This window comes from Pan paniscus, chromosome 21, assembly GCF_029289425.2.
Source record: "Pan paniscus chromosome 21, NHGRI_mPanPan1-v2.0_pri, whole genome shotgun sequence".
Classification (NCBI taxonomy): domain Eukaryota; kingdom Metazoa; phylum Chordata; class Mammalia; order Primates; family Hominidae; genus Pan; species Pan paniscus.
Window position 1 is genome coordinate 39,955,576 of NC_073270.2, and position 27,533 is coordinate 39,983,108.

The window sequence follows — 27,533 nt, forward strand, 5'->3', positions numbered from 1 at the left end:
TTATTTGCAAAAGACATGATTGTTTATGTAAAAAATCCAATGAAGTCCTTAAAAATTCTGCTAGAACTAATAAATGAGTTTAGCAAGTTTGAAGCATACAAGATTAATATACAGAAACTAGTTTATTTCTATATTGTAGCAAAGACAATACAAATTGACGTGTTAAAAAATGCCATTTATAATAGTACCAAAAATATTAAATTTTTAATGATAAATCTGTGCAAGACTCATATACTGAAACCATAAGACATTAATGAGAGAAATTAATACTTAAATAAGGGCCGGGCGCGGTGGCTCACGCCTGTAATCCCAGCACTTTGGGAGGCCGAGGCGGGCGGATCACGAGGTCAGGAGATCGAGACCATCCTGGCTAACACGGTGAAACCCCGTCTCTACTAAAAATACAAAAAATTAGCCGGGCGTGGTAGCGGGCGCCTGTAGTCCCAGCTACTCGGGAGGCTGAGGCAGGAGAATGGCGTGAACCCGGGAGGCGGAGCTTACAGTGAGCCGAGATCGCGCCACTGCACTCCAGCCTGGGTGACAGAGCGAGACTCCGTCTCAAAAAAAAAAAAAAAAAAAACTTAAATAAGTAAAGAGATATACCAGGCTGGGCACAGTGGCTCACACCTGTAATCCCAGTACTTAGGGAAGCCGAGTCAGGCGGATCACGAGGTCAAGAGATCGAGACCATCCTGGCCAACATGGTGAAACCCCATCTCTACTAAAAATACAAAAATTAGCTGGGCATGATGGTGCACACCTGCAGTCCCAGCTACTCGGGAGGCTAAGGCAGGAGAATCACTTGAACCCAGGAGGTGGAGGTTGCAGTGAGCCGAGATTGTGCCACTGCACTCCAGCGTGGTGACAGAGTGAGACTCCATCTCAAAAAAAAAAAAAAGAGATATACCATATTCGTGGATCAGAGGACTCAATATTGTTCTGATGTCAGTTCTCCCCATGTTTATCAATAGATTCAACACAACTCCAATCAAAATCCCAGTAGGTTTTAGTAGAAGTTGACAAGTTTATTCTAAAATTCATGTGGAAATACAAAGTACTTAGAGTAATCACAACTTCAAAAAAGAACAGTTTGAAGACTTCACTCTCCCTGACTTCCAGACTTGGAGAATAATCAACACAGTGTAGTATTGCTATAAAGATAGACAAGTCAGTAGTTCAGAATAGAGAGTCTAGGAATAGACTCACACATGTATGGTCAAGTGATTTCCCACAAGGTACAAAATATAATCTTTTCAACAAATGGTACTGGAACAGTTAGCCATATGCAATAAAATGAACTTCAATTCTTAACTTCACACCATATAAAAATTAATTCAAAATGGACTGTAGACATAAATGTAAAATCTAACACTACAGAACTTTTAAAAGAAAACATAGAAGAAATCTTTTGTGACTTTGAGTTAAGGAAAGATTTCTTAAATATGACAAGAAAAGCACAATCAATAACAGAAACATTAAATTGGGCTTTGTCAAAATTAATAACTTCTATCAAAGGACACTGTTAAGAACAATGAAAATTCAATCCTCTGACTGGGAGAAAATATATACAAATAACTTATCTGACAAAGAACTTGTATCCAGAATATAGTTTTAAAAATAAGAAACACTACCCAGTTTTTTTAATGAACAAAAGATTTGAACAGATACTCTACCAAAAAATATGCAAATTGAAATAAGCTCATACAGATGGAAATAAGCTCATTAGGGAAATACAAATTATCACTGCAATGAGATACTACTATGTACCTATTAGAATTTCTCAAATTAAAACGACTGACCATAACAAGTGTTGGCAAGGACATTGAGTAATGGAACTCTCATATATGTCAGGGGTAGGATTTGACTTTACCCTACTTATAAGCCAGTAAGTTAGCTTGTTGTTTCATGAATTCTAACAGAAGATATGAGACTCAGGTCAGAGACAATGAACTTTATTATTCACCATACAGCAAGCAGCATGAGCATTAACTTTTGCATCAGCTCTTGCTCCCTGAGTCCAACAGGGACAACACAAAGGCCCAGATGAAGGTCTACACATGTGGTAAATGTGTTACATGACAATAGCACTGAGTTTGGGGAACCCACGTTTTATAGAAAGCAGTAAGTGAGCTTGCTTTTTAACCCAGGGAGATATTACTTCACAGCTCAAAGTTGCTTGCTGCAAAGACAATCCTGAGAAATGGCCTGGCTAAAGAGAAGTCAATACCTTACATTCTTGGTATACTCTATAAGATGAGGAGGAGCATAAGAGACTCATGGCAGAATGTCTCTCAACAGCATCCACCGTCTGTTCTACATCATCTTGGCTTCTTGAGAGATTTTCACTTGAGCATGCCATTCTGTAGGCCACTTTGATTAATCTGATTAGTAGAGGTTGGAACCAAATCCGTCCAATTTATCTCATACAGCATAGACCACTGTCAATAAATCCCCAAGCAGCAAGATGAGACAAACCTGCAGTATTGACCTCAGAGTACCAGATTCAACCATCTGTGAATAAGTCTCAGGAGGATCTGTAGGTCTTATTTGAGACATCCAGTATATAGTTTAAGGCCAGTCGTAATCACCATACATAGCATAACCAAGGCCACTCAGGCATCAGGAGAAGCACATGATTTTGTATGAGTCAGCTTAAAACATAGTTGTGCCAGTCTGTGTTTGTACATGTATGTAGATGTATGTCCACCTTTGACAGCACCAGGCACAGAAGGCATAGTGTCAGGCCATGTCCACATGAGTTTCTCTGTTTTAATAGCACATGGACTGGTTTGACAAACCCAGCAGCAGATGAGATTGGCAGCCTGATGACAGTGTGCCTCAAACAAACCATGTAACTATTTGCCAGGTTGCAGCGCTGGATCTAAGGGACATAGAGAACATTAACTGTTCCCTACCTCTCCACACTTCCTGGAGTTTAACGTGTTCTCCCTCCAGGTACTGGGATCGTTGTTCTCCTTCCACAGCTACAAAGTCAGTGTGTCCCAACCCAGTAGCTGTAACTTCACCTTTCCTCCAATTCTTCCCCACTCACACCAACATTTTTCATCTGGAAGAGTCAACTGTGAATGGGACAAGAGCTTTTTTTTTTTTTTTTTTTTTGATACAGAGTCTCGCTCTGTTGCCCAGGCTGGAGCACAATGGTGTGATCTCAGCTCACTGAAAGCTCTGCCTCCTGGGTTCACGCCATTCTCCTGCCTCAGCCTCCCAAGTAGCTGGGACTACAGGCACCCACCACCATGCCCGGCTAATTTTTTGTATTTTTAGTAGAGATGGGGTTTCACTATGTTAGCCAGGATGGTCTTGATCTCCTGACCTCATGATCTGCCCACCTCGGCCTCCCACAGTGCTGGGATTACAGGTGTGAGCCACCGCGCCCGGCCCACATGGATAAACTTTGAAAACATTTTGCTAAGTGAAAGAAGCCAGCCACAAAGACTACATACTGTAGGATGGTTGCACAACTCTGTGAATAAACTAAAAACCTTCCAAAGGGTGAATTTTATGATCTGTGAATTACATCTCAATTAAGCTGTTTTTTAATTAAAAGTTTATTCCATCTCTCAATGGTACCACCAGTCTGAAGATAATGAATTGGCTACCAAATACTTTGACTATAAGCCCATTGTTGATGAGTTTTTGCACTAAAAAATGCAGTATTATCACCATCCAGAAAGCCAAAATCATGACACAGATTAGTTTCAAGGGCCACAATGGTGTGGCCACAGTTGGCTGATCAGACTAGAACAGCAAAACCATTACCTGAGAAAAAGTCAACAGGGATGAGATACCAGTGGAATAGCTTGGAAGAGGTGAAAGGTCTGATGTCACCAATTTACCAGGAGCCAGTCAACACTCTGCAGCCAGTCAACACTCAGTGCAATATGGCCTCTTTCACCATGAGACAAATAGGCTAACTTTTGGCAGAGGTCACAAATCTGGCATGTAGTGGTAGCTTCTGATTCAGAAACACAGAGTCCCTTACTTTGTGCCCAGTTGATGATGGTGTCACCATGTCCAATGTTATGATGGATCTAGGTGGCAACTGTGGCCATCTGAGTGGCACAAGCTTGATCAAAAGCTTGATTCTAGTTGGTCTCATCAGAGAATGAGCCCTTACCATGTACACCACAACAGTGATCCAGACTGTTTGGTGGCTACAATTTGTCTCCAGGGCTCATGACCCACAGAGAAGTGCCTTTAATCTGCCAGTCTGTAATCTTCTAAGTAGCAGACAAGACCACTAGTGCCTAAGAATCAGTAAAAATATAGCATAACTAGTGAGTCCTAAGGGAAAGGTGGTAGCTTTTGTTTTAGACCATTGTGCTAATTGACCCTTAATGCAGTAGGTCTTCCAGAGTTGTGGTTGAGGCCAGGCATCCAGTGGGCGCTATCAGCTTTCTTTCTTTCTTTTTCCTTTTCTCTTTTCTTTTCTTTTCTCCTTCCTTCCTTCCTTTCTTTCCTTTCTTTCTTCCTCACTCTGTTGCCCAAGTGTATATGACGGACTGCATATATGACAGTGGTCCTATAAACCAGCCTGACCAACATGGCGAAACCCCATCTCTACTAAAAATACAAAAATTCACCGGGCGTGGTGGCAGGCGCCTATAATCCCAGCTACTCGGGAGGCTGAGGCTGAGGCTGAGCCAGGAGAATCATTTGAACCCAGGAGGCAGAGGTTGCAGTGAGCCGAGATTGCGCCACTGTACTCCAGCCTGGGTGACAGAGCGAGACTCAGAAAAACAACAACAACAACAAACAGTTTACTGTAAAACAGTATGTCATGTTATACCCACAGTATCCTCATATATTTCATGTTTACCGCATCTCTTGTTTGCACATTATTTTCTCTCGCATTTGATTTAATCTTGTGTTGTTTTTTTCATCATAGCTCCTAAGCGTACAAAATCCATGGCTAATGTTGCCAGTAAGAGGCCACATCAAGTGATTGACCTGGAAATGAAATTTAAAGTAATTAAGAGCTACAAAGGTAGAAAGTCAGTGATGATTATTGCTCACCAGTCAGGCATATCCCATTCCACCATAGCTACCATCTTGAAGAGCAAGAGCAAAGTGACCGAAGCTGTTAAATAATCTGCTTCAGCCGGGCGCAGTGGCTCACGCCTGTAATCCCAGCACTTTGAGAGGCCGAGGTGGGCAGATCATGAAGTCAGGAGTTTGAGACCAGCCTGATCAACATTGTGAAACCCCGTCTCTACTAAAAATACAAAAATTAGCCAGGCGAGGTGGCAGGCACCTGTAATCCCAGCTACTTGGGAGGCTGAGGCAGGACAATCGCTTGAAGCAGGGAAGCGGAGGTTGCAGTGAGCCAAGATCATGCCATTGCACTCCAGCCTGGGTGACACAGTGAGACTCCATCTCAAAAACAAAGAAAAAAGAAGAATCTGCTTCACTGAAGGCAATGAGACTAACAAAAGTTCATGAAGGTTCTATATGGGATATGGAGAAACTTCTAATGACCTAGATTGAAGACCAGGCAACAGAAGTATATCTTTCTTAGCACGATAACAATCATGGCCAAAACAAAAAGTTTGTTTGTGATGTTGAAAGAAAAGTCTGGCTGGGCATGGTAGCGCATGCCTGTGGCCCCTACTACTCAGGAGGCAGAGGTGGGAAGATTGCTAGAGCCCAGGACGTCGTGGCTGAAGTGGGCTCATGATAATGCCACTGCACTCCAGCCTGTGTGACAGAGTGAGACTCTGAGAAAGAAGAAAGAAAGAAAGAAAGAAAGAAAGAAAGAAAGAAAGAAAGAAAGAAAGAAAGAAAGAAAGAAAGGAAGGAAGGAAGGAAGGAAGGAAGGAAGGAAGGAAGGAAGGGGGAGGGAGGGAGGGAAGAAGGAAGGAAGGAGGAGGGAGGGAGGGAAGAATGAAGGAAGGAAGGAGGAGGGAGGGAGGGAAGAATGAAGGAGGAGGGAGGGAGGGAAGAAGGAAGGAAGGAAAGAAGGAAGGAAGGAGAAAGAGAGAAAAGAGAGAGAGAGAAGAAGAAAGAGAAAGAAACAGAAAAGGAAGGAAGGAGAGAGAGAAAGAAAGAGAAAGAGAAGGAAGGAAGGAGAAAGGAAAGGAAAGAAGTGGAAAGGAAAGGAGAGGAAAGGAGAAAGGAGGGAGGGAGGGAGGGAGGGAAAAGAAAGAAAGAAAGAAAGAAAAGGCTAAACCTGACTATGATATTGAATTTACTGCTAGCTCTAGGTGGTTTAAATGATTCAAGAATCATGGCCATGGCTGGGCGCAGTGGCTCACGCCTATAATCCCAGCACTTTGGGAGGCCGAAGCGGGCAGATAACCTGAGGTCAGGAGTTTGAGACCAGCCTGGCCAACATGGTGAAACCCTGTCTCTACTAAAAATACACAAAAAAATTAGCCAGACATGGTGGTGCGTGTCTGTAATCCCAGCTACTTGGGAGGTTGAGGCAGAAGAATCGCTTGAACCCGGGAGGTGGACGTTGCAGTGAGCTGAGATTGCACCACTGCACTCCAGCCTGGGCAACAAGAGTGAAAACTCTGTCTCAAAAAAAAAAAAAAAGAATCATTATTCAGCCTGGCACAGTGGCTCACGCCTGTAATCCTAACACTTTGGGAGTCTGGGGTGGGAGAATTGCCTGAGCCCAGGAGTTTGAAACCAGCCTAGGCAAGATGGTGAGACCCCCATCTTAAAAATAAGTCATTATGCATTATATAATGTGAATGTGAGAGAGCAATATGCAAGTGCTGATACGAAGGCAGCTGAAGAATTTTGGGAAACTCTAGATAAGGTGATTGTATTTGCCTGGGAAAATCTTCTTGAGTTTTATAGTTTCAGGTCTTATTAATACATTTAGGTCTATGATTCATTCTGGGTAAGTTTTTGTATATGGTGTTAGGTAACAGTCTAACTTCATTGTTTTGCATGTAGATATCCAGTTTTCCTAGTACCATTTGTTGAAAAAAACTCTTCTTTCCCCCATTAAATGGCCTTGGCACCTTTGTCAAAAATCATTTGACCACACATGTAAAGGTTTATTTCTGGGCTCTCTATTCTATTCCATTTTTCTACACATTTGTCTTTATGCAAGTACCACACTGTTTTGATTACTGTGGCTTTGTAGTAAGTTTTGAAATCAAGAAGTGTGAGTCCTCCAGCTTTATTCTTTTTCAAGATTATTTTGGCTATTTGGGGTCCTTTGAGATTCCATACAAATTTTAGAATGGGTTTTTTTTTCTATTTCTGCCAAAAAAACCTCCTAGAGATTTTGTTAGGAATTGTATTGAATCTGTAGATTGCTTATATTTATGTCTTATTTAATTTCTTTCAGCAATGTTCTATAGTTGTCATTGTACACATCTTTCACCCCCTTAGCTATGTTAATTCCTAATTCTTTTGATGCTTTTGTAGATTGAATCATTTTCTTAATTTCCTTTTCAGATTGTTCATTGTTAATATATAGAAATGTAACTGATATAACTTTGTATCCTGCTACTTTGCTAAACTGATTTATTAGTTCTAACAGTGTTTTGTGGAATCTTTAGGCTTTTCTACATTTAAGATCATATTATCTGTGAACAGAGATCATTTTACTCCTTCCTTTTTAATGTGGATGCCTTTGCTTTCTTTTTCTTGCCTAATTGTTCTAGGTAGAACTTCCAGTACTATTTTGAGTAGAGGTGGTGAAAGCAGGCATCTTTGTCTTGTTCTTGATGTTGGAGGAAAATCTTTCATTCTTTCATCATTGTGTATGATGTTGGCTGTGGGTTTTTCATATATGGCTTTTATTATGTTGAAGCAGTCCTCCTATTCCTAGTTTGTTGAGTGTTTTTTTTTTTATTATGAAATTATGTTAGAGTTTGTCAAATGCTTTTCCTGCATCAATTGAGATAATCTGATATAGGATTCTTGGTTGACAGTTTTTTCTTTCAGAACTTTGAATTTGTCAGCCCACAGCCTCTGGCCTCCAAAGTTTCTGATAAGAAATCTGCTAATGATTTTATTGAGGATTTATTGTATGTGATGAGTCGCATCTCTCTTGCTGTTTCCAAGATTTTATCTTTGGTTTTGGCTTTCAAAAGTTTGATTATACCGTATCTTTGTGTGGATCTCTTTGAGTTCATCTTACTTGGAGTTCATTGAGCTTCTTGGATGTTTATATTCATATCTTTAATCAAACTTTGGAAGTCTTAATCAATGTTTCTTCAAATATTCTGGGTTTTTTTCTCTCTTCTCCTTCTGGGATGGCTAGACTTCTGAGAGAATGCATATGTTTTTCTGCTTGATGGTGTCCCACATGTCCCTTAGGCAGTGTTTACTTTTCTCCAATCTTATTTATGTTCCTCAGACTCAGTAATTTTCATGGTTCTATCTTCAAGTTCATTGAGTCTCTCTTCTGTCTAATCAAATCTGCCTTTGAATCCCTCTAGTGCATTTTTAAATTTTGGTTATTGTACTAATCAATACTACAAAAAGTTCTTGTACTTTCTGGTTTCTTTTTAGGTTTTCCGTATCTCTATTGATATTCCCCTTTTGCTTGTACTTGTTTTTTTCACTCTCCACATCTTCTTTTAGTTCTCTGAGCATCTCTAAGACAATTGTTTTAATATATTTGTCTAGTAGGTCTGCCATGAGGACTTTCAGAGTTTCTGTTGACTTTTTTCCTTTGAATGTGCCATATTTTTTCTTTTCTTTGTATGCCTTGTGACTTTTTGGTTGAAAACTAGACATTTTAGTTTAATAATGTGATAACTCTAGAAACCAGGTTCTCCCCTTCCCTCAGGGTTTACTTTATTTTGTTACTGTTTTTTGTTATTGTTGCTGTTTCTTTTTTATTGTTATAGGCTATCTCTGTGCCAAGGACACTTTGCCATCCAAGCCTTCACCTAGAAGTTGCAAGCCTTCAATAGACTCCATGGCTTTAAAATAGTTACAGATTCTGCCAGTACAAGTTTTGGTTAGGAAAGGAAACAGAATCCTAGAGCTTCCTACTCTGCCATCTTCCCAGAATACTTTCCTGGCTAATTATTTCTAAGGGAATAATTTAAGCCCCCAAAGACACCTGGGCCAAGTCTTTCTCTAGAAACTTGATATCTTTTCTGCTTTCTTTCCCTGCTTTTTCTTTTCCACTTAGTTCCACTCCCATCCCCCATCTCACCACCTAATATCCATCAGACTCAGTATGTTCCTCTTCTCCTCCCAACCCCATGTTCAAATACTTTTTTTTTTTTTGAGACGGGCCCAGGCTGGAGTGCAGTGGCACAATCTTGGCTCACCGCAACCTCTGCCTCCCAGGTTCAAGCGATTCTCCTGCCTCAGCCTCCCAAGTAGCTGGGACTACAGGCACCTGCCACCACACCTGGCTATTTTTTGTATTTTTAGTAGAGACGGGATATCACCATGTTGGCCAGGCTCTTCTCGAACTCCTGACCTCAGGTGATCCACCCACCTCGGCCTCCCAATCAAATTCTTTATCCAAAGCCTTACTTGGTGGGTCATATAATGAACTAAAATTTGGAAAACATTCACATTTGTGGAATGCTTCAGAGTTTTCAAGGCATCTACATTATCTCATTGGATCCTCTTTTCAGCCCAGTGTGGTTGGTAGATGAGATAGCAGTGTTCAGACAGTTTATGTGACTTGTCCAAGATCAGAGAGAAAGTAACAAAGCCTAAACTGGAATCCAGATCTCCTGACTCCCTATTCACTTATCTTTCCAGTTGCCCTTGTCTCTACAAATCACCAAAAGAAATTGGTTCCTAGAAATAAGGATAATGTAGGGGTGTGCCATCCCCTATCCCACTCTTCTGCACCCATCACCACGAAAACAGACAATGTTTATTGCAGGGCCCCATATTAACCTACTTTCTTCTGCAGAGCCTCTAAGCTCCACATTATCCAGGAAGCAATACATTGTGACTGTTGAAGTCAAAATAAAACATAGCGATGAATCTCTAACTTTAAAGCATTATATTTTGGAAGCAAGGATTGCAGTTTGAGGCATACACACTAACCAGGTGGTCTTCAGTGTGTCTGAGGAACAGAAAGAAGGTTGGGAGTTTTATTAGAGAAATGTTCTATACTGTTTTGAAAGAAAGCTCATTGGCACTAAAGAATCATTTGGAAAGAAGGGAAAAAAAGAGAAAAAAGAAGCATTTAGGAGCTGGCAAACTCTGATTGGTGAGTGACGGTGGTAGGCAAAACTATTCTTAAAGTCATGTTTCAGCAGCTACTAAACTAGTCTTGGGGTTACAGCAGGCCATTTTAGCAGCTGGGCTTGTGAAAAATTTAATTCATGGAGCAGGTGCTGTGCCCCAAGTGCTTCTTCCCTCCTGGTCCCTAGACTGTGATTTAGTTGGGTATGACAAGAATGACCCAGTTTGTGTGATCAGCTTTCACATAACCTTGTAAATTCTAGTTGGTCCAAGGAAAACCAGCTAAGTAAGGAGAAGAAAAGAACTGCAGCGTCATAGTTTTTGAGTCCGTGTAAGTACAGCCCTTTGACTGAAATCTGAAAATTATGAGACCAATATTCCTGCAAAAAAAGGTCCCAAAGAGATTTTACTAATAAGGTGGGCTCGGCCTCAGCAATCTGCCCATCAAGAGTTTAGCTTCTCCACCAACTACTCCTTAACTCACCCGGAATTTCTGAAACAAGCTGAATTAGACCCTTCTTTGGCAGGACTTGTTTTTCTAGGTTAACTCAATTAGACTGTTTTATTCCTTCTCTTGGGATCCATTCTGAATTAAATTTTCATTAAACTCTGCCCTTGGAGTATCCTTGATGCAACCACTTCCCTTCCAATCCCTTGTAACCTCAATGTCAACATCAATTCCAATTCTAAAGAATGGGGAGAAATATGGGAAGAACAGACCACAAGACTTCTGGCAACCAGAATGAGTATGAAGGCATGACGTTTGCTTGGCTGAAAGCAAAGAGATGAGGTGGGGAAGCCAGCTCTGGGAGATCCTGGGATCTTTAAAAAATCTCAGAGCAACACGCCTTGCCTCTGCTATCCAAGGACAGGAAAGACGCTCTGCTTTGGCTACCCTTAGAGGGGCTAATAGAGGCACAGTCACTTGCACTGTAAGTAGGAGGAAACAATTTTCTTTTCTTCTGCCGCCTATAGAGATTCTATTTTCTTCTCTAAGTTTAACTTTTATGTGAACTGGGTTGCTAGAGAGCTCCTCTGTAAAATAAAGGATACCCTTTACTTTTTGCTTCTTTTGTAAAACCTCTCTTGATCTGCTTGCAGCTGCCTTTCAGCTGATGAAACATTTCCTATTTTCACTGTGGATCTGAAAGAACCTTCCTGCCTGCGAGATGTGGTGAAGTTTGAAATAATTTTGTAGTATGATTGGTTGTTTTCTTGTTCTTGTCTTTGAAGTTATAGATGAGCAAGCAGCAAATCTCCACAGCTGCAAGGTGAAAAAGGAAGTTCCTTGGCCTGGGCTCTTTGCGGGAAAGGATGTGAGTTTAGATGGCAACTTTAATCTGCTTTCAGGAGTGAAGCTGCTGCTACTTTGGAAAGTTGAAAGGACTTAACAGTTATCCCTCCTTTCTTGGAAAGTTAAACAGATTTTTTTGATTCACTTTTGTGGGTCAGAGTAGTTAAGAGGAGTTCAGTGTGAAGAAAGCAGTTGATCTTTTGCTAACTAGTGGCTTCTTCTTTCTCTTTACTCTGTGCCTTTTCCATTGCCTAGCAGTAAACGAATAAATAAATATATCTATATGTATATCTAAGAAAGAAGTACTCCTAAATATCGACCCTGACCCCAAAGTCACACTTTAGTGCTTCTTTAAATGTCTTCAGAAAGTTGCTTGTGGTTTCAGGTTTCTAATAACTCTTACAGAGCAGAATTTAGGATTTAGGGATCAGTCTGCACGTGTAGCATTTGTTCATTTCATATTTATTAGAGATGAAACAGATGACGAAAATTCCATTTATTGCAGACTCTCCTTTTCCTTTGTAAATGTTTGACTTTTCTGAATGGATATCCATATTCACACATTTTAATGCCCATTAAAGGAAGATCAGGTTAATGTTTTCAATTGTAGGTGAGTTCACTCTGCTTCAGTGATATGGAACATTTTGTTCTGCTGTTTCCATTGGAGGAGATTAAAGAGGCTAAATGGGATGGCATAGTGAAGTCATTTTTGGTTTCCTTTTTAAATTTTTTATTTTATTTTATTTTATTTTATTTTTTATTTTATTTTATTTATTTATTTATTTTTGAGACGGAGTCTCACTGTCACCCAGGCTAGAGTGCAATGGCACGATCTTGGCTCACTGCAACCTCTGCCTCCTGAGTTCAAACGATTCTCCCACCTCAGGCTCCTGAGTAGCTGGGACAACAGGCACACACCACCACGCCTGGCTAATTTTTGTATTTTTAGTAGAGACACGGTTCCACTGTGTTGGCCAGGCTAGTCTCAAACTCCTGGCCTCAGGTGATCTGCCCACCTCAGCCTCCCAAAGTGCTGGGATTACAGGCGTGAGCCACAGCACCCAGCCAGTCATTTTGGGTTTTCTTTGGTTATTTTGGATGCCTTACTGGGACCCACTCAAAAAACAAACAAACAACAAAACAAAACAAATGAAAAACACTTTCATAAATGTCTGTCTCAAAACCTTTTCTACTTTCTCCAAATAGAACTAATGCATACATATTCTTAAGATTTGCTCAGCTATATCTCCTTGGTTCTGACTTAATCCTCTTCTGCAGAAAATTTCATCTCACATCAAAGCCTCTTCCCTCCTTCTGCTGTAAAGTTGTTGAGAGATGTCACAGACTATCAGCTCAGCTTCAGCTATGCTTAATGAGTGCTGGTGCAGAATGCACCCCAGGTAAAGGAACTCAGAAATCAAAAGACATGATTACTGAGAAGGAGAAAAGGCAGAGAAGTGATTTCTGGAGAGCATAAACAAAACCAATATAGTACCCACTAAGGTCTTTGTTGAGTAATGATAGATAAAACAGCCTAAAGGGAATGATGTCAGGAGATCTAAAACAATCATTTAGCATCACTTATCAGCATTGTATTCCTTGTACACTGTGGGAATGAACATCTGGGAAGCCTGGACTCTGACCCCTGTTTCAGTGGAACAGGGAGACAGATTTCACACTGACAAACAGCTGCCTGAAGGAGTCTTGTCCTTTTGTCCCTTGAGAAGGGACACAGCCTCAAGTCTTCTCTCAAGTTCTAACTCAGGACCCCTCAGGCAGTCTGGGCCTGCCATATGGTTCTTGGTCTCAAAGAAGAGTTCTGAAGCAGGTTGTCTACAGAAGATTCAAACCACCCATTAAAATATTATTCAATTTGGCATCTGTTAGGCATAACAATTAGACTAGCCAATTCAGTCACAATAGTGAAATCGGTACGTGTATGTAGATACAGCCCAAGAGATCAAATAATTTTAGTGTTGTTGAGAAAAAATTATTCTGAATTTTTTTTTTACACAAGGACAATTTTAGTCCTGCATTTTCCTGTGGTAACATCCACTGCTGGCTAGCTATGGATTGAAACTGCATTTGCTAAGAACTGTGGAGCACATGTTGATACAGGCACACAGACATCTGCCAGCACCAACAGAATACATATGTAACACATACCAGATAGTCTCGATGGATAAATTTGCTCCACCAGTAATTCTATTTAGTAGAATTCACAGTTAATGCAGAATTTCATTTTTTAATTTTACATCTTTCTAATACTTTACATTTTTCTAATACTGTATTAAAAAAAAAAAAAAAAAAAAACTCTCTCGCCGGGCGCGGTGGCTCACGCCTGTAATCCCAGCACTTTGGAAGGCCGAGACGGGTGGATCATGAAGTCAGGAGATCGAGACCATCCTGGCTAACACGATGAAACCCCGTCTCTACTAAAAATACAAAAAAGTTAACCGGGCGTGGTGGCGGGCGCCTGTAGTCCCAGCTACTCTGGAGGCTGAGGCAGGAGAATGGCGTGAACCCGGCAAGCGGAGCTTGCAGTGAGCCGAGATTGCGCCACTGCACTCCAGCCTGGGCGACAGAGTGAGACTCCGTCTCAAAACAAACAAACAAACAAAAAAACTCTCATTCAAGATCGTAATTTGCATGACAATAAACAATGGTTTTGTGGGCTCTAAGTTTCTTAGAAGTGTCCGCAGCAATTTAGAACAAACACCGCAAGTCTTCCTTCCAATTTGCAGCATCTGATTTAAAGTTTAAATTCATCTAATGCATCATTAAAACTGTCATTTTTACTTCTCTTGTCATTAAAACTTCTCTTGTGAGAAGACATGTTTCAATTGCTATTTCCAGGACTATATCTTGAGCATGGGTGTACAGTATTTTTCATTGGTTAGCGGAATTTTACTCACATAATTTATAGCCAGAATAAGAACCTCTAGCCTCTCTGAATGGCCTTCCACTCAGAACAGTGATGATGATTAATGTCTAAAATGTGTCTGAGGTGCCCACCTTTGACATTACCAAAATGTTTCCAAGTAATCTTAGAAAATATGATTCTTTAAACATATGCATAATATTCTACCACACAATGTGCCATCACTTGTTTAATCATTTTCCAATTGTTCATTTGTAACATTTGCAATTTTTCATTATAAATAATATTGTGATGAATACTTTCATCCATAAGTTTTACGCAAGGCTGGTTATTTCTTCTAATGTCTTCTAATGTCAAAGAAGTGGCTTACTGTTTCAAACAGTGCACATTCATGGTTTTAAGGCTTTTAGCATACTTTATCAAATAATCTCCAGAATAGCTCGAACAACTCCTACCAACAGTATGTTATTGTGCCCGTAGGGTGGACTTTGTAACAACAAAGCAAATTCAACCACAAATTTATTAGATTCACACCCATCTCAAAACTGTCACGTCAATGAAGCAAGGAGACGTATTACTGGTTAGGAAGCCAAATTCAAATTATTTTAAAAAATCACTCAGCTTTAGATCAGTAAAATAATCAACAAAAATGCTCCACATAAAAAGTCTACCGGGTTTTTCAAAAAATAAAGTTAAAAAGACAGAAAGAGAGAGTCAGGCCGGGCACAGTGGCTCATGCCTGTAATCCCAGCACTTTGGGAGGCCAAGGTGGGCAAATCACGAGGTCAGGAGTTCGAGACCAGCCTGGCAAACATGATGAAACCCCGTCGCTACTAAAAATACAAAAATTAGCTGGGCGTGGTGGCGGGCGCCTGTAATCCCAGCTACTCAGGAGACTGAGGCAGGAGAATCGCTTGAACCTGGGAGGCGGAGGTGGCAGTGAGCTGAGATCACGCCATTGCACTCGAGCCTGGGCGACAGTGCGAGACTCTGTCTCAAAAAAAAAAAAAGAGAGAGAGACAAAGAGAAAGTCAGTACCAAATGACCAAATTTTATTTTATTTTTTTAGACAGAGTCTCACTCTGTCACCCAGGTTGGAGTGCAATGGCAGATCTTGGCTCACTGCAACCTCCACCTCCCGGGTTCCAGCGATTCTCAGGCCTCAGCCTCCTGAGTAGCTGGGACTACAGGTGTGCGCCACCGTGCCTGGCTAAATTTTGTATTTTTTTTGGTAGAGACGGGGTTTCACCATATTGGCCAGGCTGGTCTCGAACTCCTGACCTCATGATCCGCCCGCCTTGGCCTCCCAAAGTGCTGGGATTACAGGCGTGAGCCACCACGCCCAGCAAATGACCAAAATTTTTTATTTGACTAAATTCTATTCATGCATGAGCATGACAGTCTCCCTGTTTATTTGACTTTGGCAATTAAAAAAACAAGCAACCTTGTACAGAACAGTGAAAATGCCAAGGACGAGGGCAGTCTACAGTTTTACTGTAGAATATATATATATTCTACAGTAAATATATATATATGTATATATAAAGGCCTCTCTCCCTTTGGCCATATCAACTCTCAGTTCAGGCCATTAAATGCAGACAGATTTTCAAATTCACTTCTTTACTTCTCCAAGATCTTCGATGCTGTCATCATCTACTTCTGGCCATTTTTCTGAATGACATGAATTATGTCATCTGTAAAGTCTCCCCGAATAATTTCATCCTCCCCATTACTGAGGCAGCACAGGAGAATTTTTGAGCAAAAATCTTTGTGCTTCTTTAAGATCAATTTCAAAAGTTGCAAGGCCACACACTCTTGTCACATATTTCTTCTTTGCTCTAGGAATTTTGGCCTTAGTAACCTTTTGTGGTATGGTCTTCTTTTTTTGTTTTATTTGGCCTCTTCCACCTCTCTTCTGTTTTTTCTTCTCCTCTTCTTCCCCTGCTGTTCCTTGACCCTCACGAATTCCAGCTTCTTGTTTGGGTGAATTTTCTACAGTAAATTTTGCAAGTTCATTTAGAAAATTCTTCTCTAACCATTGTCTACAATGAGCAACATCAGGCATATATTCACAGTACTCTGTTGGTAATGAACAGACTCCACAATAAAGGACTCGAAGTGGGTAATTGGCATCTAACTTGGCACTGTTCCTTGGGTCTCCTTTGCAATCAGCCCCACTGGATTCAGAAATCTCAGCTCACTGCAACCTCTGCCTCCGGGCTCAAGCAATCCTCCCACCTCAGCCTCCTAGGACCACAGGCACATGCCACCATGCCTGACTAATTTTTTGTATTTTTGGTAGAGATGGGGTTTCGCCATGTTGCCCAGGCTGGTCTTGAACTCCTGACCTCAAGTGATCTGCCCACCTCAGCCTCCCAAAGTGCTGGGATTACAGGCGTGAGCCCCTGTGCCGGGCCTTCATCTTTTATATTTTTTAAAATTGCAGATAAACTTGAAGCTCCCTTTACTGATTAAGTCCAATTCCCACAACTCTTCTATTTATTTCTTTTCCTCTGTACTTTTCTCCTCTCTCCTTTCCTTTTCTGCCTGTTTTATACTCCTCCCTTTAATTTAAAAATCTAGTGAGTTTAACATTTTATGTTTTTAGTTTTTTTTGTTTTAGTTGTCGTTGTTGTTGGTTTTTGTTTGTTTTTTGTTTTTTGTTTTTTGTTTTAGACAGGGTCTCACTCTGTCACCCAGGCTGGAGTGCAGTGGCATGATCATGGCTCACCACAGCCTCAACCTCCCAGGCTTAGGTGATCCACCTGCCTCATGCTTTCAAGTAGCTGGGACTACAGGCATAAGCCAATGTAGCCCCTTGTGTTTAACATTGTATATGCCTCTCTCCTAAATAGCTATTTTTAGAAAAGACTGATTTAAATTGATATTTGCCTCACATGGTCCTCAATTGAAACAGGTTTCCATCTTATTACGAAAGCTATGATTATTACATTACATAATGCTGTTTTTTTTTTTTTTTTTTGAGACAGAGTCTCCTTCTGTTGCCCAGGCTGGAGTGCAATGGTGTGATCTCGGCTCACTGCAACCTCCGCCTCCCGGGTTCAAGCGATTCTCCTGCCTCAGCCTCCCGAGTAGCTGGGATTACAGGCACATGCCACCACGCCCAGCTAATTTTTGTATTTTTGTAGAGACGAGGTTTCATCATGTTAGTCAGGCTGTCTTGAACTCCTGACCTCGTGATCCACCCACCTCAGCCTCCCGAAGTGCTAGGACTACAGGCATGAGTCACTGTACCCTGCCGATGCTTTTTCTTATATGACTTTTTTTTTGAGACATGGTCTCACTCTGTTCCCCAAACTGGAATGCAGTGGCACAAACACAGCTCACTGCAGCCTTGATTTCCTAGACTCAAGTGATCCTCCTGCCTCAGCCTCCCAAGATAGCTGAAACTACCATGCCCAGCTAATTTTTTAAATTTTTGTGGAGATGAGGTCTTGCCGTGTTGCCCAGGCTGGTCTCAAACTCCTGGTCTCAAGCAATCTTCCTGACTCCACCTGCCAAAGTGCTGGGATTACAGGCATGAGCCATGGTGCCCTGTCTTGTATGACTTTTAAATTGCCCCTGAAGGCCGGGCGCAGTGGCACATGTGTGTAATCCCAGCACTTTGGAAGGCCAAGGAGGGCAGATCGCCTGAGATCAAGAGTTCGAGACCAGCCTGGCCAACATGGTGAAACACTGTCGCTACTAAAAATAGAAAAATTAGCCTGGCATGGTGATGGGCGCCTGTAATCCCAGCTACTCAGGAGGCTGAGGCAGAAGAATCGCTTGAACCCGGGAGGTGAAGGTTGCAGTGAGCCAAGATCGCACCACTGCACTCCAGCCTGGTGACAGAGCAAGACTCCATCTAAAAAAAAAAAAATTGCCTCTGAAGGTATGTCTAGAATTCAAAGATATTTTAAGCTACTTGCAGCATTAGAATGAACTTATGACATCTCAATCTTACAACTTTGGGGAAAAACATTCTACTGACTGTCTCAATTCTGGTTATATTAGCTAAAAACTAAAACCACTTTTAAGTTATAAAAATCCCATTACTTAGGCCACAGCTCATTTTCAGTCAAAAACATTATTATTCTTACCAGAGTTAGCTGGAAATCATTGTCTATTTTCAGAGGTCAGATTTATTCTCAGAGGGCAAATCCTCACCATAAAAGAAATATTCAGGTCAGGCACAATGGCTCACGCTTGTAATTCCAGCACTTTGGGAGGCCGAGGAAGCAGTGTCTCTTGAGCCCAGGAGTTTGAGACCAGCCTGGGCAACATTGTGAGACCTCACCTCTACTAAAAAAATAATTGGCCTGGCGTGGTGGCTCACACCTGTAGTCTCAGCTCCTTGGGAGGCTGATGTGGGAGGATTGCTTGAGCCCAGGAGGTCAAGGCTGCAGTGAGCTATGGTCTTGCCATTGCCTTCCAGCCTGGGTGACAGAGCAAGGCCCTATCTATAAAAACAGAAAGAAAGAAATATTCAGCAGAATATGTTGTAGCCTCTCTGAAGGGGATGCCACTCATTTGGAATAACAGCAAGTCAACGTTAGAAGAGAACTTAAAAATCTAATAATTCATCAGCCTGGGCAACATGGTAAAACCCCATCTCTACCAAAAATACAAAAAAAAAAAAAAAATTAGCCAGGTGTGGTGGCACATGCCTGTAGTCCCAGCTACTAGGGAGGCTGAGGTGGGAGAATTGCTTGAACCCTGAAGGCAGAGGTTACAATGAGCTGAGATGGCACCACTGCACTCCAGCCTGGGTGACAGAGTGAGACCCTGTCTCGAAAAAAAAAAATCTAATAATGCAAATTTTTTCTCATACAGGTGAAGAAAAAGTTATCCATAGAGAGAAAGTAACTTGCCAGAAGTCACACAGGGAGCTAGTGGCAGGGCTGGGACCAGAACCCAGGTTTTTACATGCTGTTTCATTCTTTGACTCCCCAAACGCATTCCCATCCCCCGCCCCCAATCCCCTATCTCCTCGCCTCCACTGAGATATCCGATGCCCAGAGCCCTGGTTAGACAGCTGAAGGTGATGTCTATAAGCAGTCTCATTATTATATGACTTACTGCTGAAACTTTACTGAGTGTAATGTAGTGTTTCCCCTAATCCGCAAACTTCTTCATAACCACTGTGTCATATGATCAGTGTCAACTTTCTCAATCTTGTAACCACAGCTGGCTTCATGAGCATGCAGCTTGTATAGCTGCACCAGGCCTCGTGCTTAAAGGGCCAATGGCTTGGTTTAATGCTCTCCTGTCACCATCTCTTAATTTTTTAACAAGGGGTCCTACATTTCATTTTTCACAGGGCCTGGCAAATTGTGCCTCAACTCTAACACTTCCCCCTCCTCCTTTTGTTAGTTACTTGTCTCTCTTCCCTGAAGCACTGAAAGCCATTTAAAGGTAGGGCATCCGTTATTCACATATGCAGAACATAAAGCAACTTGATTCAGTTTTTCAGGGCCAGAGAACCCATTATGGACCCAGAGAAAGCTACGGACCCTCTCCCCTGAAAAATCACATATGCACAGTGTTTCACAGACGATTTCAAGGTCAAGAATTCCCTCTTGCTCTATCATTTCCCTTTCTTCCCAAGTATATGCTTTTTTCCAAAAGCCTGATCAAAGGAAAGCCTGCCTTCATCTTAACTAACCTGAATGAGTCTGCTGAAGTCTGCAGTTGCTCCTCCATGCTGGGGTCCAGCTGATACTTCTTGATCTGTGTTCACTGTCCTTCACAGGGATGAGCTTCACACAGAACCCCCAGGTCTCTGGCCATTGGTGCTTGGCAGGGCTGGTGGAAGCCACTATTATGACTAACTGAGCCCAGTCACCTCCCCTCCAATGCCAGCTTGCTGGCTACCCAGACACTCTGGCTGCCTTGACTAGTGCCACTAGCAAAGCCCAGGGCAGGCTGTCAGAGTTGTGCCTCATGAACACCTAGTATGGTCAGCAGCTGACACTGTTCACTGTCTTCAAGAAGACTACTTAAACAAACAAACAAAAAATACTAAAACAATGCTAAAATAAAAATTAAAAGGGGAGCCAGGTGCAGTGGTGCCCCTATAGTCCCAGCTACTTGAGTGGCTGAGGCAGGAGGATCACCTAAGGCCAGGAGTTTCAGGCCAGCCTGGGCAACACAGTGAGACCACATCTCAAAAAAATTAAAAAGGCCGAGCGCGGTGGCTCACGCCTGTAATCCCAGCACTTTGGGAGGCTGAGGCGGGCGGATCACCTGAGATCAGGAGTTTGAGACCAGCCTGGTCAACATGGTGAAATCCGATCTCTACTAAAAGTACAAAATTAGCCGGGCGTAGTGGTGCATGCCTGTAATCCCAGCTACTCAGGAGGCTGAGATGGGAGAATCGCTTGAACCTGGGAGGTGGAGGTGCCTTTGCCTCTTCTTCCATTCTCATCTCTCATTACACCTCTGTCTCAGTAGGTACTTAGCCATGCCACATGACTGGGAGACTGTAGTCCTTTCCTTTGCTGTGGGGAACAAGGCCTTATCCCTGAAGGATTAAGATACAATACTCTCCCCAGTGCTGTCGCTAAGGGGATGCCCTCAGTGCACACTCAGGACGCTGAGTGTACCCTACTCAGGGATGATCTCAACACTGTTGTCTCTTATATTCCCTCAAGCAGAGATCTTGCACATTAGCATACATGTGTGCACGCACGTCAACAAGACTCCTGGGTTACATCAACCAATTGCACTGGACCTGTACAAACCCTCATTGCTGTTACTACTCATGAGGAACACACTCACTGCTATTAATACAATTGCAGTGGGCTTGTACAAACTTTCCATGACTTTCCATGCCCTCTTTTCCACAACTTAGTCAGATTCAGTCACACTTATGCATTTGTAAATTCTTCAGCTCTTAAGGAAGCATAATAAGTGACCCTTATAAATCTTTCTCTGTGTAACTTTTTTTTTTTTGAGACAGAGTCTCGCTCTGTCGCCCAGGCTGGAGTGCAGTGGCGTGATGTCGGCTCACTGCAACCTCCACCTCCCCGGTTCACACCATTCTCCTGCCTCAGCCTCCCAGGTAGCTGGGACTACAGGTGCCCGCCACCACGCCCGGCTGATTTTTTTTTGTATTTTTTAATAGAGACGGGGTTTTACCGTGTTAGCCAGGATGGTCTTGATCTCCTGACCTCGTGATCCATCCGCCTCGGCCTCCCAAAGTGCTGGGATTACAGGCATGAGCCACTGCGCCTGACCTTCTCTGTGTAACTATTTAAGCTGCCCAGTGGCACAATGACAGGGAGGCAAGAATTGGAAATGAGGAATTTGCTATGTTCTGAATGTTTATGCCCTCTCAGATTCAGATGTTGAAATCCTCACTGCCAAGGTGATAGTGTAAGGAGGTGGGGCCTTTTGGAGGTGACTAGGTCATGGTGGCAGAGCCCTCATGAATGAGACTAGTGCCTTTACAAAAGAGGCCCAAGGGAAAGCCCTTCCACCTTGTGAGATTAGAGAGATAATGGTTGTCTATGAAGAAATAGGCCCTCACTAGATATCGAATCTGCCTGCACATTGATCTTGGACTTCCCAGCCTCCAGAACTGTGAGAAATAAATTTCCGTTGTTTAGAAACCACCCAGTCTATGATATTTTGTTATAGTCACCTAAACAGACTAAGACAGGATTCATAGAATTTAAGGATAGAAGGTAGATTCTTTCATTCATATAACAAATTTTTGTCAAGTTTCCACTCTGTGCCTCAGACTCTATAGTGAGTCATATAGTCCTATCCTCTTATGAAGGGGGCCTGCCCCTCCACACCTGTGGGTATTTCTCGTCAGGTGGGACGAGAGACTGAGAAAAGAAATAAGACACAGAGACAAAGTATAGAGAAAGAACAGTGGGCCCAGGAGACCGGCACTCAGTATACAGAGGACCCGCACTGGTGCCGGTCTCTGAGTTCCCTCAGTATTTATTGATTATTATTTTTACTATTTTAGTGAGGGGAGTGTAGCAGGGCAACAGGTGGGGAGAAGGTCAGCAGGGAAACATGTGAGCAAAGGAATTAGTATCATGAGTAAGTTCAAGGAAAGGTACTGTGCCTGGATGTGCACGTAGGCTAGATTTATGTTTTTCTTTACCCAAACATCTCAGTGTAGCAAAGAGTAACAGAGCAGTATTGTTGTCAGTATATCTCCCCTCTAGCCACAGGGCGGTTTTCTCCTATCTTAGAATAAAATGAATGGGAATGGTCGGCTGTACACTGAGACATTCCATTCCCAGGGAGGAGCAGGAGACAGATGCCTTCCTCTTATCTCAACTGCAAAGAGGCCTCCCTCTTTCACTACTCCCCCTCAGCACAGACCCTTTATGGGTGTCGGGTTGGGGGACGGTAAGGTCTTTCCTTTCCCACGAGGCCATATTTCAGGCTGTCTCAGTGGGGGGAAACCTTGGACAATACCCAGGCTTTCTTGGGCAGAGGTCCCTGCGGACATTGTGTCCAGTGCATTGTGTCCCTGGTTAATCGAGAATGGAGAATGGCGATGACTTTTACCAGGCATACTGCCTGCAAACATGTTAACAAGGCACATCCTGCACAGCCCTAAATCCATTAAACTTTGATTCAATACAGCACATGTTTCTGTGAGCACAGGGTTGGGACTAAAGTTACAGGTTAACAGCATCTCAAAGCAGAAACAATTTTTCTTAGTACAGATCAAAATGGAGTTTTTTATGTCTTCCTTTTCTACATAGACACAGTAACAACCTGATCTCTCTTTTTTTTTTTTTTTTTAGATGAAGTCTCGCTCTGTTGCCCAGGCTGGAGTGCAGTGGCTCACTCAGCTCACTGCAAGCTCTGCCTCTTGGGTTCACACCATTCTCCTGCCTCAGCCTCCCGAGTAGCTGGGACTACAGGTGTCTGCCACCACGCCCGCCTAATTTTTTTGTATTTTTAGTAGAGACGGGGTTTCACCATGTTAGCCAGGATGGTCTTGATCTCCTGACCTCGTGATCCGCCTGCCTCAGCCTCCCAAAGTGCTGGGATTACAGGCGTGAGCCACCGCGCCCAGCCTGATCTCTCTTTCTTTTCCCTACGCTCTTATTTTTATTTTATTTATTTATTTATTTTTTTTTTAGAGACAGAGTCTTGCTCCGTTGCCCAGGCCGGAGTGCAATGGCACAATCTCAGCTCACTGCAACCTCCGCCTCCCGGTTCAAGCGATTCTTCTGCTTCAGCCTCCCAAGTAGCTGGGATTATAGGCATGCACCACCAAGCCTGGCTAATTTTTGTATTTTTAGTAGAGACGGGTTTCACCATGTTGGCCACGCTGGTCTCAAACTCCTGGCCTCAAGTGATGCACCCACCTCAGCCTCCCAAAGTGCTGGGCTTATAGGCGTGAGTGCCGGGCCCTTAAAACTGAGAAAGCTGAGACCCAGGTGGACCTAGGGTCAGGCAGCCATTTAAATGACAGGTTCATCCAAGTGATCTGACTCGTGTGTCTGGATCCTTCTTTTTATCCACCATGCTGAAGAGAAACTCATCTTAAGTCCTAAATACAGATGATGAATTTAAAAGGAGAACTGTCATCAGAGATATCACACATCAAATAACAGTCTTCATCACTGCAGAGTGGAGAGACAGTTGAGAAACCCAGTTACACAGCTACTCATTGCTGTCAGCATTATTGTCCTGTTTTTTTGTTTTGTTTTGTTTCGTTGTTTTTTTTTTTTGAGACAGAGTCTTACTCTGTCACCCAGCCTGCAGTGCAGTGGCACAATCTTTGCTCACTGCAACCTCTGCCTCCTGGATTCAAGTGATGCTTCTACCTCAGCCTCCCAAGTAGTTGGGATTACAGGCATGCGCCACCACGCCCAGCTAATTTTTGTATTTTTAGTAGAGACGAGCTATCACCATGTTGGTCAGGCTGGTCTCGAACTCCTGACCTCAGGTGATCCACCTGCCTCGGCCTCCCAAAGTGCTGGGATTATAGGCGTGAGCCACAGGGCCTGGCCTAGCATTATTGTCCTGTATTAATAGCAGGGAGTGTGTTTCTCTAATGAGTAATAACAGCAACAAGGTCTGTACAGATCCAAAAACCTTTACCTGTAATTGCAAAATCCCAACAACCTGAAAAGTATAAGGTTTTGTTCCCCCTTTGGCAACTCATTTGGCAGCAAAATCTGAACTTACCTGAAGACATTTGGCAACAAAACCCGTCCCGAATTGATGTGAATCAATTCATAGTCTGTATTCATCCTGCCTATTATGAAGATCCATGCCTTTTTGCTAAAGAAGCATTAATATTTTCATTATAGGGTTCTCCCAGACCCATTATATGTGGTTTAACATAATATATGGATGATACTATTTTTCTAATGTTCACAAAGTTCTGAATTCTAAAAAACATCTGACCCCAAGAATCCTAATACAACTAAACATTATGGACCTGTATTACATTTAGAATATACATATCCCTCCAGAATTGAGGTAAGGAATACTGGTCTTTAACTCTCTCCCTATTATACCCAAATAAGATTTACTCCACTGAGACTTTACCAATCCAAGACTCAGTCCAATTGTATGGTTCTACCAGGAGAACTGTTTTGCCGGGGGTTGGTCTGTTTGTCTTAAACTAACCCCCAGGATTCACTTGTCCTGAGTTAGGCTGGGGATTTGACCTGGTGAGATCTCTTGCCTACCCATTGTGCAGTGACTAGTGTTTACATTAGGCTTGTGGCTGCTCTGATGGTGAACTGAGCTTGTACCTACATTATGAAGTGTTCAGAGCAAGTGATCATTGTGGACTTTGGCCAGTCCACGGACATCCAGTCCCATGGATATTGGCCTCTGGTCATGAGCTGTCCCACTACCCCTTGGATTTGTGAATATTGAACTGGACTGTTGACTCAGCCCCCTCGTTCTCAATCCTGTTCCTGGGTCTAAGTTAATCTTCCCCAAACTCCTGCCACCTTTTTCTTTCTTCCTTTCTTTTCTTTTTTGGTATGATCACAGCTCACTGGAGCCTCAACCTCCCAGGTTCAAGCAATCCTCCCTCCCACCTCACCCTCCCAAGAGGCTGGGACCACAGGTGTGTACTATCACACATGTGGGCGGCAAGCCACGCAGGTGCCAAGGCAAGAGACCGAGGGCACAAGCTGCTCCAGTATAATAAAGAAAATATATAGAATAAGAATAGTTACACTAGAAATAGATTATAGATGTGATTATATATGAATATCATTAATCATTAGTTTGTAGCATTACTCTTTATTCCAATATTATAATAATCTTTGTTCTACAATTATAACCTAGGAAAAACCAGGCCATACAGAGATAGGAGCTGAAGGGACACGGTGAGAAAGTGACCAGAAGACAAGAGTGTGAGCCCTCTGTTACGCCCGGACAGGGCCACTAGAGGGCTTCCTGGCCTAGCAGTAATGCCAGCACCTGGGAAGGCACCCATTACCTAGTGGACCTTGGTCTAGTGGTAGCATCAGTGCCGGGGAAGGCACCGGTTACTTAGCAGACCGAGAAAGGGAGTCTCCCTTTCCCAGGGGGAGTTAGAGAAGACTGCTCCACCACCTCTTGTGGAAGGCCTGACATCAGTCAGGCCCACCCGCAGCCTCCGGAGGCCTGACCATCTCCCTGTGATGCTGTGCTTCAGCGGTCACGCTCCCGGTCCGCTTTCATGTTCCACCCCGTACACGTGGCTCCGCCTTCTAGAGAGTGGTAGCAGAATTAGTAAAAGTACTAAAGTCTTTGAAATGCATAGAAGAAATAATGGCATAAGCTGTCCTCTCCCTCCGCCTCGGCTGCCAAACAGGGAAGGGCCTCCTGTCTGGTGGACACGTGACTTGTGTAACCTTATCTATCACTGGAGATGGCTCACACTCCTTACCCTGCCCCCTTGTCTTGTATCCAATAAATAACAGCACAGCCAGGCATTCGGGGCCATTACTGGTCTCTGTGCCTTGGTGGTAGTGGTCCCCCGGACCCAGCTGTATTTTATTCTGTCTCTTTGTCTTGTGTCTTTATTTCTACGATCTCTCGTCTCCACACGAGGAGAAAAAACCCACAGACCCAGTAGGGCTGGACCCTATAACACCCAGCTAATTTTTTAAAAATTTTTTGTAGAGATGAGGTCTCTCTATGTTGCCAGGCTGGTCTCAAATTCCTAAGATCAAGGAATCCTCCCCCTGTGGCTTCCTCCAGTGCTGGGATTATAGGCGTGAGCCACCATGCCTGGCCTCTTTTTCTAACTCAGATTTTCCGGCCACTCTCACTTCTTTGTAGAAATTCCCATTACAGTTTTTGGCCCATGAGTATATTATTTATGGTAAGGAAAACCCAAAGACACAAAATAACTACACGTACCGCCTCCTAATTTATAACATGCCTCTTGTAACTTGCCTTAATCGAGCTCATTTGTTTTTGTTTTTGAGATAGAGTCTCACTCTGTTGCCCAGGCTGGGTAACAGTGCAGTGGTACAATCACAGCTCACTGTAGCCTCAACTTCCTGGGGTCAGGTGATTCTCCCACCTCAGCCACCCGAGTAGCAGAGAACACAGTCTTGTGCCGCCACTCCCTGCTAAGAGCCTTTTGTTAATCAGAGCTTCCCACCACATTCCACCACATCTCCATCCTTTACTTTCCTTGTTTTTTTTTTTTTTCCAAGGCAGAAGAATTTTTCTTAGTACAGAACAAAATGAAAAGTCTCCCATGTCTACCTCTTTCTACACAGACACGGCAACCATCCGATTTCTCAATCTTTTCCCCACCTTTCCCCCCTTTCTATTCCACAAAACCGCCATTGTCTTCATGGCCCGTTCTCAATGAGCTGTTGGGTACGCCTCCCAGATGGGGTGGTGGCCGGGCAGAGGAGCTCCTCACTTCCCAGTAGGGGCGGCCGGGCAGAAGCGCCCCTCACCTCCCGGACGGGGCGGCTGGCCGGGTGGGGGGCTGACCCCCCCCACCTCCCTCCCGGACGGGGCGGCTGACCGGGCGGGGCGCTGACCCCCCACCTCCCTCCCGGACAGGGCGGCTGGCCGGGTAGAGGGGCTCCTCACTTCCCAGTAGGGGCGGCCAGGCAGAGGCGCCCCTCACCTCCCGGACGGGGCGGCTGGCCGGGTGGGGGGCTGACCCCCTCACCTCCCTCCCGGACGGGGCGGCTGGCTGGGCAGAGGGGCTCCTCACTTCCCGGTAGGGGCGGCCGGGCAGAGGCG

At 43.4% G+C, this 27,533-nt stretch overlaps 2 protein-coding genes and 1 pseudogene across 2 annotated transcripts in view; 1 reads left to right on the top strand and 2 right to left on the bottom strand.

Annotated features, from left to right (window-relative positions):
* Positions 1 to 15,866: 15,866 nt before the first annotated feature.
* On the bottom strand, positions 15,867 to 16,524 carry LOC103783899 (density-regulated protein-like; annotated as a pseudogene).
* Positions 16,518 to 25,428, top strand: LOC134729675 (protein GVQW1-like). Its single transcript, XM_063600879.1, has 2 exons — positions 16,518 to 17,419; positions 24,142 to 25,428. Exons 1-2 carry the CDS (start codon positions 17,287 to 17,289, stop codon positions 24,342 to 24,344), a joined length of 336 nt encoding a protein of 111 aa, XP_063456949.1. The 5' UTR covers positions 16,518 to 17,286; the 3' UTR covers positions 24,345 to 25,428.
* Positions 25,429 to 25,569: 141 nt separating this feature from the next.
* AHCY (adenosylhomocysteinase) overlaps positions 25,570 to 27,533 on the bottom strand; it is a 50,111-nt gene continuing 48,147 nt past the window's right edge. Inside the window, exon 11 of the mRNA XM_063600877.1 lies at positions 25,570 to 26,029. The gene's annotated coding sequence lies outside the window, so the exon portion shown is untranslated. The remainder of the gene's footprint in view (positions 26,030 to 27,533) is intronic.